Source organism: Mugil cephalus, chromosome 7 (assembly GCF_022458985.1).
Source record: "Mugil cephalus isolate CIBA_MC_2020 chromosome 7, CIBA_Mcephalus_1.1, whole genome shotgun sequence".
Taxonomy (NCBI): Eukaryota; Metazoa; Chordata; class Actinopteri; order Mugiliformes; family Mugilidae; genus Mugil; species Mugil cephalus.
In genome coordinates this window covers 21,657,543-21,670,256 of record NC_061776.1, presented here as the reverse complement: position 1 = coordinate 21,670,256, position 12,714 = coordinate 21,657,543, and the positions used below count along the sequence as shown (strand labels likewise).

The following is a 12,714-nucleotide window of genomic DNA, read 5'->3' as shown; positions in this document are numbered from 1 at the left end:
TGCCTTTCATGATAGTGAGTTTTCCAGCCCCCCAGTAACAGCCCTGGAGAGCACACTTATTAGAGCAAACGAAACAGCCAGATAAAGGTTTACTCTTTGAACTCTTTGTCCGTGTGGTTTCTGGTCTGAACCACCGAAACGCTGAATAGGAGACGGAGGCAGGAACGCTGGCCCGCTGCTGCCCCGGCTTTGACTGCCATGGTAGAGTGGAGATGAGGCATGGCATCTTTGGTGGCACTCTGAGCTGCACGTAGGCCTGTGTGCCGTGGTGCCCTCTGACATACTAAACAGCCTACACTCACGTGTCTGCAGACCTGGTGCACCCTGTACACACTACATGCAAACCTTCTCAGATTTCCGTAACCTCAATTTTATTTAAAGTATCCGTCTTATCTGATCCGATCTATTTAAGTATTTCAGATACAATATTTTAAAGCACTTTAATAGTATTTTTTTTAGACACTTCTTTATACTATTTCTATGTATAAATATCTTGTTCCTGTTTCTCACTTAGTTCATCCATCACTTAAATCTTTTCACGTAACATCTGGGGAACAGTTTTAAAGTACATTTAAGTGTCTTTTTTTTCATCTTTCTGACACTCTCTAGGTTGGCAACTGATAAACAAAGCGTATATAAAATAATAATAATGTCTTCTTTACAGGATGGTCATTGTTCTCTGCTGAATGGCTTTTACTGCTTTATTGTGCTGGTGGTTGTAGTCGTTAAGCAGGACTTTAAAAGCAGTGATGGAGTATTTTTCCTGTTGTGTACACGGGTACTTTTCCACATTATTGTCCATCACATGCGTGTTTACTCCACTCGCATGTACACATTCCATACATGTGCACACATGTAGACAAAAACACCAGCCTCCCGCCCCAGAGCCTATCTGACAATCGCCACATTTCGCTTTAAGGACAAGCTCAGCCACAACAGCCGTTCTTATCTGCATCCTCCATCACGTCCACAATGAGCAACGTGCAGCCAGGCCCACGTTTCAGGAGCCTGATGCCGGCGTGGAGGCCAGCGTCTAGGGGTGTAGAGCAGTCTGAGTGGCCCGGTCAGGGCGGAGGGGGGGAAATGCTGCGGCCTTATCGCTCCTTGTAATGCGGCCCAGTCCAGTGGGCACAGAGGAAGCTGGGTCAGTGCTGGCAGACTGTGACGCTGTCAGACCCTTACTGGAATCCAAAACAAAACAACAATGGGACTCTGACTAATCTCATCTCATGTGTGGTGACAGGTAAAATAATAGTTTCGCTGTGACAAAAAATGGAAAAAAGAAATGTGTCTTGCAGCAGGCTCAGCATTTTTGTTTTCCAGGCAAACGTGTAAAGCGTTCAGGAAAAGCTGTCATGGAAACTTTAGCGCTGGTTTATCATGAGGAAGTCTGGCGAGCCCAGCGGCAAGGTATTAGTGTAAAACAACAAACTTATCGTTGGATCGGCAGCGCGATGTTTGATAAGTCAGGTACACCGCCGAGGCCTGCGTTGTTTACTAATGCTTCTGAGGGCATCTCAAAATGACACGAATTATTTTTTAGCCGTGTTTACATTCTGTTTTCGACCTGTGTGTTTTGGTGAAACTTAAAGTGACCTGCAGACGCGCCAATAAACCAGGTCAGGCCTTCGTGGCAGCTCTTCGTGACCTTTGATATGATCTCAGGAGTTTACACCATGCATCAGTGGGAAGGTTTTGTTTATCACACCCTATAGATGTGGTGTAAATGATATTTTCATATTGCGTGCGTGCTCTTTTTCTTCCCCCACCTCGGTTTCTTTTCCCTCTGCTGCATCCGCGCCGCTTTGAATGTTGAGCGTCACCTCCCACGCACGACTGTGACACACCAGAGCACCACAGAGCCGCATGCTCTTCCTCCTCTCGTCTCCCGCTGGCTGTTCTCTCTTTGAGTCAAACAAGGGTAAGTATTGATCTGGGGCGTATCGACATGCAGATTAAACGTGATGGAGCTTGTGTGGTAAAAAACTGTGGACTTTCTGCACGTGAACGATCGATAGTCGCAGCGTTCCCATCTGGTGTAGCGGTGTCCCTTCAGTTCATACGCAAAGTTAGGATTTTTTTTCAGTGACTACCCGTATCCTAGAGCCTGTGTCCACTTTGAGTGTACGTGTTTTTTCTTTAATGATTGCAGTGCACCCTCGTGTGCCACAGCGTCCCCACAGGGGTGTTCCCTTCCATGTCCCACCGATTCCCTGGCTGGCTGCGCGCTGCTCAAAGACCCCAGAGGAGTCAGCACAAATGTCAGGAGGCCGCGTGTCCTCAAACGCATCATGATTAAATGTGATTTGACGGGAACAAGTGCTTTAAGCGCAAACCAGCGCCCGGGAAGCGCTCCCCACAACCTGCTTGTAAATCACCTTTCCAACTGAACAACTCATTGATTTCGAAGCATTAATTAAAATTATGCAATGCTGCCGTGAAAAGGCTGATTTCACAGCCCCCACTTTCCAGAAGAACCTCCTCATGTTCTTCTTTTCGACGTGTTTCGACATCTTTCGTGCTTATGTAACCGCCGCACGTTCTGTGCATTCAGAGGTATTTGAGACGTTTGCATGCAAAGGCAAAAACCACACTCGGAGACGAAACAATAGCGTATCTACGATGACTGCCACCTTGTTTGATAACTCGATGATTTGTGACATTTTCGGGGGAAGGACGCATCCTGTTATTGTTCTAATCCTGCGTTTTAGAACTACGAAGTGCATTGAACGCACACACAGAGGAAGCCGAGTGTCTCATCTGATCTCCTCCAGATTCATCATATTCTTTAGAGCGGGACCGAGCTTTCCTTTTGAGCTTCCGTCCTTACCCATCTGTCTCTCAGGCTCTCCGGGCTGCTCTCTGCCATCCACACTCAGACGTACGCCTGGGCTGCTAGTGAATTACCCCGGAATGCCCCATATTACACAGCAGTCCACCCACTCACTGCCCAGTTGACTTCAGTTATTACTGTCAACCAAACTAAAAACAAACAGCAGCTGGCCAGGAGAAACTCCAGGAAGACATTTGTTTTTATAAAGTGGATATGGAGGGAGCAGGTTTGTTTTGCTGGAAGTGGTTCTCTTCCTCTCTGCCTTGGCCCTAGGCCCCGGGCCCTTTTCACGGCCCTGGCTGGCAGAGCGGAGGGAGGCCATCGAGTGGCTGTCAACTGGATCCACTGGCAGTGAGGGCGTCCGGTCCAACCCCGGACCCAGACGGTTCACAGACGTTGCCGCCGCGGCCGGAGCGGGACGCCTTTGCCCCACGCTGACGTCAGTCAGCGACAGACCGCAGGGCCTGTGTTAGATTTTCAAAACCAACTCCCTGCCCATTACTATGGCAGCGTGGACCACCACCATGGAAAATGCACGAGAGAAAAACACCAGTCGCCATCTGTGCCAGTGTTTACCATAAACAGCTGCCTCTTTTTTTTTTTCTTTTTTCATTTTTTTTGCTGAATCTGACAGAAGAGAAGGTTCAGGTTTCCCGTTGCCATCTACACATACGCCGACTCCAAAGAAAACAAAGCTCGGGTTAGTATGTGAAGGATTAATGATATATCACACATGGAATACATGCGCTACATTTTGGGACATTTTAGACTGAACAAAGGACCTCTTCACCAGTGTCCCTCAGCACCGGTCCACTAGCACTGCCGGTTTGGTCGCACCAGGTCATTTTCATAGCTAAGTAATAAAAGCCCTTTAAAGCCCTGGTGACCAGATGAATATGATAAAAGAATATAATAAAAACCCAGCAGAGACTCAGAGAAGCAGAGCTCAGTCTGTCAGGAGCTGAGAACAAATGAGAATTTATCAACCATCAAGATTAGAAATCTTTAACAGTAACACTGCCGGGACAGAGCGTGCGCATCACTGCGATCAGAATGTCTTCTGTTAAGTCTTTCTTTCTTTCTTTTGTTGATTTTACTTTCTAAATCTTCAGAAGTCATCTGCGGTTTCAGGTAAATTTCACTCAGCATGTTCTCCTGTTGATCACGTATTTCAGATGCGTATCTGTTCGGGTCAAGGTGCTCATAGCCATGGGAGAGTGAATGCCCTGAGGGCTCAGCGCATAGCATCACTATCTCCACGCCTTCCTGTTTACTCTGCTGGCTTTGGTGTCCAGCAGCACTCAGCCCACATCAGAAAGAAGAGAAGTGGTGTCACTAAGGGGAACTGACCGAAGACCGAGGCAACTTATCTCTCGGTCATCCCTTCTTCCGGGAATTTTTCGCTGTTTTGCTTCTTATAGTTGCAAAATTGGAGGCTGGATGACGCGAGTATAAAAAGTCACCAGTCACTATAACGCAGATGCACCTTCCTGAGAATTAACTGTGCACCTCAGTGCAGATAAATATCAAAACTGACTTTGTTCAGTTCAATAACAGTCAGACCAGAGGATTCTGTTATACATGCCCATTTTAATAATCTGATAGAAAACATTTTGTTGAGCACAACATGTGACATTTTACAATATACTGTGAGGAAAACACTGAAAAAATACATTTGAAACAATGCTTTATATTTCAGCAAATATTCCTGTAACTGTACAATGACCCGTCACCGTACACAATAATCCGCAGAGAGAATCCAGCCATCATGATCAGCCGGGAACGAAAGCTTCTGCTAGGGCACCTCACGCGAGGTGTTGTTGATTTTGTACGAACAATTTCCGGCTGGAACTTCAACCATACTTCTGTCAAAAATTGACCTGCATAACTTAATGTTATGGCCTCATAGCAAAACACCTTGCTAAATAACAGACGAACCACCAGACGAGTTCCATCAATTTGTGGTAGTGCATATAAATAATAACAAATATACAGTGAATATTATCAATATCAATATTATCATATACAAGGAAAAGGTAATAAATACACTGTTACAAACAGCTTAAGGGTCAACACGACACAGCTTGGTGCAACGAGATTGTGCGATTTCGTGACGGACTCACACGCATTCACACAACACACACACACACACACACACACACACACACACACACACACACACACACACACACACACACACACACACACACACACACCGGAGAAGAATGTCATGTCGTGACACAAAATTGATCCCCCACTTATTATGACGGTTGCACCTCGCAATGTGGTACCTTTAAGGTAGTGTTGGACAGATCCGCAACCAGCTGCAGAACGGTCGACATGTTCAAAGTGCTGCAATAAAAAACTACGAGATACAATAGTTCAATCACTAACAGGTCTCTCTTCTTGTTTGAAATTGTGCCCACAACCTCACAGCCATTCAAAGTTGAAAATGAGTCACCGCGTGAAGTCACGAGAATGGAATGCTTCAACCACAACAGGTGTGTCTGTGACAGCCAATGCAAAAGGAGATTTTTTTCTTTTTTTCTTTTCCTTAGCGGAAACAGTTTCTACATTCTGGAAAAAAACACAATTAAAAAGGGACTTTAAATGTTTATCTCAGTCGATGTTGAAATTCTAGTTGTTGTTTGGCTTGTGCTTGCCTCAGCACTCCAGCAGACTACGGGAAGCCTGCTGGAGGTTTTACCCGTCACACCAGTGACTCTCCTGGCTAATGGTCAAACTTTTGAGGGGTGGCAGTGAATTCAGAAGTGCTTTCTTTACAGGACCTTCGGAAGTTGTCTGTTTTTTCCCCACTTTCAGTGAATCATCAGCGACCTATTTAATTGCTTATGTAATGAATTATTGGAAATAAAACATTTGGCTGAATCAAATAAAAGTATTTGGTTTTACACACGTATTGTGAGGTCATCTATAAATTACAGATGCTTTCCACTCTCTTCATTTTACAGCATGCCACAAAGTGCAAATTGTGCTGGGAAGTCCACTGATTTCAGAAATACATCCACTCAACGCCTCTGTGAGTACAAGCTTATACTATTGCCAGAACGTTAGGAAGACTGTGTGAGACAACTATGTCTTTTCTGTAGAAAATTTAGCACGTTACACAGCTACATGAATGTGTTCAATAAATTAGAAAAACACTTTTAAAAATATGGTCGTAAAAAAACAAAAAAAAAAACAAAAACAAAAAAAAAGGCACACTATGTTTTTCAGACAAGTGTTAAAAAAAACACCTACTTGGTAACAAATATCTTGTAGACCAGTAGTTTGTGTTGGACACTATCAGGTTGTATCCAATCTTGACACAAAGCAGAAAATCCAAATGAACATTAAAAAAAATGTCCTGAAGTGCAAGTCTAGACGTTTTACTTGTCCCAGTACACGGAATCAAACCATCCTCTTCACATCCTTTGTGTAAGAAGCCAGATTCAGGCCTGTGTCTGCTGTCAGTGGTGACAGTAGTCCCTTCTTCAAAGAACAGAGGCCACACTCTTCAAGCTCCCTTCTAGGGAAACCCCTGCTGCAGGGTTTCCAACCCTCGATCGCAGGGGTGCCCCACATTCAGTCAGGCCCTCTTAGCCAGCCGGCTCCAAAGAGCCACATTGCAGGATTGCTCCACTGCAAAAAAATGAATTCAGCAAAATTGACTGCTCTCTAGGAACACCACCAATTCGGCCATGTTTCCGCTCAAGAGGCGTCGTGTGTCGTCATTTCCACCTCGTCCTGATCGCAGGGATGCGCCACGTGGACACATCCGTCGGCCGTGTCCATCGCCTGGCTGTCCCCGTCTCCACCTTGTCCTTCCTGCTCCTCCAGCGTGAGTTCAAATTGAAATTTGCGCGCTTCCTCCACCTCCTCGTGTGGGCTTCCCTCTCCATCGCCAGTGTAGAAAGGAGGAGAGGGGCTTTGCGGTATCATGCTCTGGTACCAGTTCCTGTTGTCCTCCAAAGTGTCCAGGATGTCCTGGGCATCGGGATGGACCAGGTCGGCCCATGTCTCCCACAGAGGGTGGACGATGTAATCGATGAAGCCGACCTAGAAAAGAGGCACGGGGATGATGTAAGTTAAAGTGAAAAATAACCAGTAACCGAATGTTTTATTTTCTGGGGCTGGATTTGTTCTCTACCTGAGTTCTCTCTACTGAAGCCGTGTGTTTGTCACACATGGGGCTGATCTCCATCCCCCTCTCCCTCTCTCTGTCTCCCTGGTGGAAGAACTCATCCATGATCCTGTCGGTCCACTGCCGGTACAGGTCCAGAGGCTTGGTGGGGTTGCTCAGGTCTGCACAGTGAACCATGTTACGCAGAACCTGCACAGAAATCAACAGATTAATATAAGTTTAATTATATATATATATAATATATATGCTTTTACCGGGTGTATGTCACATTATGTTGTGTTTAATAGCAGGCCTCTTACCTGCATTCTGTCTGTGTAGTTGTCTAGCAGCAGGACACCAGAGCTGGTGACCTTCTTGGTTTCCACCATGGTTTTCAGATCAGCCAGCAGACTCATGTGTTTAGACATGTCAGTCGCCAAAACCTGGAAGACAGGAAGACATTTAGAAATGATGTAATGATTCATTAAGGGAAGGGGGAAAGGAGTCGAGGCCAGACGTTTCCTCACCATGTCTATGACCATCCTCCGGAGCGTCTGCCTCTGCTTCTTGGTGAGGTTTTGGAAGATGTCGCAGTTGTCTTCCTGCAGCAGTTTGAAGCCCACGGCCAGGTGGTGATTCTCCAGCACTGACTCATCGTTGTACATCAGAGCCAGCTCAGAGTCTAGATGCAAAGGAAAGGGGGGGGTGGGGGCAGGAAGAGAGAAATTAAACAGGGCTCTAGGTTCTCCAACTCAAGTCACGTAACTATGGCAACCATTCAGTGTCCTTAAAAACCCACGTCTGTTTCCCGAGGAGACAGATCGCATTAAGCCGTGCAAATGTTTTCCCCTGTTTGTTAAATGTCGACTAAATGAATAAATAAATAAATAAATAAATGCCGTCGACTCTTCTAATGGACTTACTGGTGTTGATGAGGAACTGGTTGGACACTCCTGGGTGGTCGACGTCGTGAATGGCCGCAGCAAAAATGGCCGCTAGGATCTCCAGATCAGTGAAGACCGCCTGCGTTAGCAGAGGAGGAAGGGAAAAAAACAAAAAAGAGGTGAGCCTTCTCATTAAAAGAAACTGGCTAAACAAGGGAAGGTATTATAGAGCGCCGCGGAGATGATTCTTCCATTTGTCATATTCGCTGGCATGCACCGTGATTAAATGAATAAACTGCTTGAGAAAAAGGGCGTGGGCGACGTTTGCCACGTTTTAATGGTGTCAGGTGTTGAGCAGAAAGCCAGGGCTTTAGCCAGAATTTATTTAACAACCAATGAAAGCAAACACATGGAACTATCTCAGACTCTGCTACAGACAGCTGTGAGATTCTTTAGAGTCGTTATGAGAAAAACAACGAGTAATTATCAACTATTATGTCGGCAAATAAGGAGAACGTCGGTGGAGACGGATTTTAAGCGACTTACATCCAGGGCGGGCGTGGAGAGGAGGATGTGTGTGGACTGGGCCACGTCTGCGGCGTGCAGGCTGTTGTGGTAGGCCACGTCCGAGTGGTAGTGGCCCTCCAGGGTCAGCATGAACGTCACAAAGGTGTCCGTCGGAATCCTGAACGTCCTCATCAGGTCTCGCTCCTGCATGCGACACGGGGGAAAGGAAAATTAGAAAAAGAGGACCTTAACAAACTCGGCTGCAGATGTTGCGACATGTTTTCGAGCGTTGGACGCGTTCAGTGTCTAACCGCGAATTTAATGTTCAAACACGAATTTACAAATTGTGAATCGTGTACTGGAGAAACGGCTGGAAAATGAGAACAGTCTGGCGCTGTTGCTCCAGTCAACACGATTCACAGTTAGAAATCAATTTGAGCCGCTAGTGATCCTCTAGCAGATGTTGGTGCAATGATCCAAACAGCTCAACACAGAACATACTGTACACACCGGCACAGGCTGTGCCTCGTGCCTCCTCTACGCGTGTGTGTATGCGTTCACACTTTTTTTTATGAGCTCTTTCTGACTTAATGGTGGAAGTGGAGGATGGAGGAGGTACAGACCTGAAAGATGGTGTACATGATGCACGTGAGTGGCCGGTTGTGGGAATGCTCCGCGATTTTGAAGATGTTCAGCCCCCATTTGTTGATGTCCTCCAGGTCCTGTTAAGAGAGGTCGGCGTTTAAGTATTTCAGCCAGAGAGACGCAAGACATCACGCGGGTTTCATGCAACCTGTCCACCGCTCACCTTCGACAGCAAGTCCTCCTGGTCCGTCTTGACCCCAAAGCGACTCGTGGAGCTCCCGGAGATGCTGGACGTATGGCTGACCTTTCTCACGCCGCTGATCTGTGTCATCATCCCACTCTGCAGCTGCTGTTGCTGCTGCTGGCCCTGCCTCCGCTTCCTTTCCCTGGACTTTGGAGCCGGACATGGAAGCTCCAACTCATTCTGCTTGTCTGCAGAGAAAATAAGTAACAGAGAAAGAGAATAAGAAGGTTAAAGGGGTGCCAGTTTCAACTTTTTGCACAAGCCGCGTGGCTCCTGTGTAAACCAAGTAACACACTTCCACTCAAAGTGGAAAGTATTGACAAAATCTTAAACTTTATTATTATTACATTTCATACAGCATACAGGACCGGGACGTACTCCAAGGATGTTGTGACAATTGAGCAGGTTTCCAGTGACCTGTGCATTCTGTGAAACTGAGCCATGTTGTAATAACAATTCAACGAATTGTGGAAAGATGGCTCATGTTACACCGTAATGTTTATATGAGGAACTGCGGGTTCATTTGATGCATGTGATTCAACCCATCCGGGAGATGAGTGACATTTCTCTTATGCCGTACGCACTCGACAGTGTTGTCTGTTTCAGTGCGCAATTGCGGTGCACCTCATGCTCCGCAGTGAGAAAAAAAAAAAACATATCTCAGCTGCATCCTCCACAAAGCACCAGAAAATGATCTCTCTACACCTGACAGGTGTTAGCTGCAATGCAGATAGCAAACTGAGATTCAGTGATAGCTAAAGTCGTGCTGTTGTGTTTGTCTCTCGAAACAGATCTTTTGTGCCTTTTTTTTTTTTGAGTCTTGTGTTTTAGGTTTAGTTCTTCCGAGGCGCGGAGGCGTGTTTATTAGCGAGAGCCGAACATCAGCCCTGATGAACTGTCTGTACGCTGGTGGTGATTTGGACGGGCAGGTGGAAAATCTGAGGAGCAGAATGGTTGGCTGTTTGCAGGGCAGACAATCTGGCTGACTGGCTGTGAGTCACAAAACGCCGCCGGGCTTTCGTAAGACGAGGAAACACTGGCGTACTCTTGATGAATAATGCAGCGTCTATCTGGACCCGATGGCGCTGCATGCGCACAGGCATTCTCCCTCTCCCCCACTTATGGCTCCTGATATCTCCAGAGGAAAGTCTTCCCTGAGTGCAATGCCCTCCCTCCTTCCTTAACACATTCCTGCAGCGAAGGCGAGGGGACTCCAGACCAGATCAGACTGGATTGAAAGCAGCGGTGCACACCAACTGGAGTGGAGTTTCTCCACGGCGCGTACTTTGAGTAACCTCACAACCTCCGTCACATACAGTCTGTCATTCCACTTATCAACCTCTTGTGTAGCACAATTTGTCCGCATCTTCTCCGCCGGGTGTTTGCGTGTGCGTGAATGCGTGCTGCAGGGCTCACCTAGGAATGTGTTGGAGATGTACTCTGACACTTGGTTTCCTGAGCGGCTCATCTCAGACAGGTGGCTAAGCTCCCGGTTCAGCATCCTCTTGAACTGGAAGCAAACAGATAAACCGTACATGAGATTTATACCAAGAAATACACATGCAGTAAATCATTTTAGTACGGCTTCCGAGCAGAGAAAATAAAGCATTTCCTGTTATTTTCCACTGGAACATGTCCCACGGGACCACGGCCTCTGTTTTATGTGCCATATAAGGGCTGTGTTTATGTCTCGTTGGTCCTGGTTTGAATTAGCCACTAAGTCTCTTGTCTGCTTGACATTTGAAAAATCAATACACAGAGCATAATCTTCGAAATGCTGCGCGCTAATCTCTGTGTATGATTTTTGCAAGGAAACAAAATGTGCCGGTTCTCCAGAGAATAATGGGAAAATCATTTTGATCTAAATCATCCAAGAGTGTAAGCGCGACATCACCAAATCAACGTAAGAAATCTAAGGCGCATTCCCATCGACTTAACGCACACAGACACACAACCACATCAAAGTCGAGCCTCCACACCTTGATGTATCCCCAGGACACAGAGAACAGATAGTTGGCCTCAGGCATGGTGCTGAACTGTGCTGAGCCCCTGGTGCTCCCCAGCAGAAGCAGTGAGTGCTCCTCTCTGAGTGGACCCCCAAGGCTGAGCTCAGCTTTACAGCCCGAAGCTCAAGGTGCCACCAAATCACCGGATTGTAGCGGACGACTACGTTAAAAAAAAAAAAAAAATGCCCCGGCTGGAGTGTTTGAAGAGGGGCAGCGGCGGACCCCTACATCCCCGGCCGAACGCGCCTCCTCCTAGCGTCGCCCATCGCTTTCAATCATCGCGAGCCGCCGGCGACTGATGGAATTCCCCCGGACGCAATCAATATTCCCCTTTCTTTTCTCTGGTTGTTGTTGCCTTTGTCCGCCTCTAAACCCCTGCCTCCTCCTGCCACCATCCAAATGTTATCCACAGACATGCAGGAGGGATATCCAGTCTTCCCAAGCCCGGCTCGAGCGAGGCAGGCTGCACGACACAGGGAGGAAAGGAAAAGAGGGACAGAAAAACACAGGGAGGGGAGGGGGGGTGTTGCGCTCTGGCTGTAGAGTCCCTTGTGGCAGACAGACGAGTGGAGTCTCTCTCCCTGCCTCCCACCGTGGCTGAGCACCTGGCCATCCACGGCATTGCAGAGAACGAGAGCTTGGAGAATCCCCCACACATTTCCCTCTCTTTCTAGTCATTTCTCTGCGCAGCTCCTTGCAGACCCCCTCCCACTAATTCTTTCACCCTCCCCTGATGGTTTACCTCCCTTTCTGAAAAGCTCGCCCTGCTCAGTAATGCAGAACAGATGCAACGCACACTGCGCAATGTGAGGCTTCAAAGAATCACAACGAGGAGTCATCACAAGTGAGGAAACACCGGGAATTCATTTACCAGAATTGGTTTGAGTCTTATTTTTCAAATCAAAGACCATAGGCAGCTGTCTGTATAGTTCAGTTCACGGTGCCCATATTTCACTTCAAAGACCTGCGCTGCACTTGACATCAGGTGCTCTCTCGATTGTTTTCTACAAACAGCAAGCTTCCTGTCTCACTGCAGCGGTCGTCTGCATTTAAAACATAAACAATCACGGTGGGAGACGAGCAGATGGGAGTTTTTGGTCTGCAGCCCACCACAGCACCGCCGACTGCATGGCAACCTAAACGCCATGGCAACAGAGTCACATGGCCCCCCTCTGTCGTTCTATCGGTGGTCCCCGCTCTGTGCACACTGCACCACATCACAAACACGCAGGCACACACGGGCATGCACAACTGCACACAGGAGGAGCTGTAGAAAGACAAAACTAGGCTACACATTTTACAAACACAGACATTGTGACTGTGCAGCAGAACGCAGATTTGGGCCACGGATGCAGAGAAACATAGATGCAGAATTGCACCAAAATCTAACACGAATAAAGTGCAAGAACCTTGCAATCAATCCTAAATGTGCTTTCCCACTTTATTCAAGAACTATGGGAAAAACTCCCAACATGCATTTTGCCAGAGATTTTATTCATTGTTACAATGATGTGTTTTCTCCTCGTTGTGAA

General features: G+C 47.0%; 1 protein-coding gene across 5 annotated transcripts in view; it reads right to left on the bottom strand.

The window, feature by feature from the left end:
- Positions 1-4,403: 4,403 nt before the first annotated feature.
- LOC125011353 (cAMP-specific 3',5'-cyclic phosphodiesterase 4B-like) overlaps positions 4,404-12,714 on the bottom strand; it is a 46,056-nt gene continuing 37,745 nt past the window's right edge. For all 5 annotated transcript variants that reach the window (XM_047590526.1, XM_047590527.1, XM_047590529.1 and 2 more), the window contains 9 exons: positions 10,593-10,686; positions 9,156-9,364; positions 8,971-9,069; positions 8,387-8,551; positions 7,880-7,979; positions 7,484-7,638; positions 7,277-7,399; positions 6,984-7,166; positions 4,404-6,892 (listed from right to left, as the gene is read on the bottom strand). In XM_047590526.1, the coding sequence (XP_047446482.1) occupies positions 6,545-6,892; positions 6,984-7,166; positions 7,277-7,399; positions 7,484-7,638; positions 7,880-7,979; positions 8,387-8,551; positions 8,971-9,069; positions 9,156-9,364; positions 10,593-10,686 (1,476 nt within the window). In that variant the 3' untranslated portion in view covers positions 4,404-6,544. The remainder of the gene's footprint in view (positions 6,893-6,983; positions 7,167-7,276; positions 7,400-7,483; positions 7,639-7,879; positions 7,980-8,386; positions 8,552-8,970; positions 9,070-9,155; positions 9,365-10,592; positions 10,687-12,714) is intronic.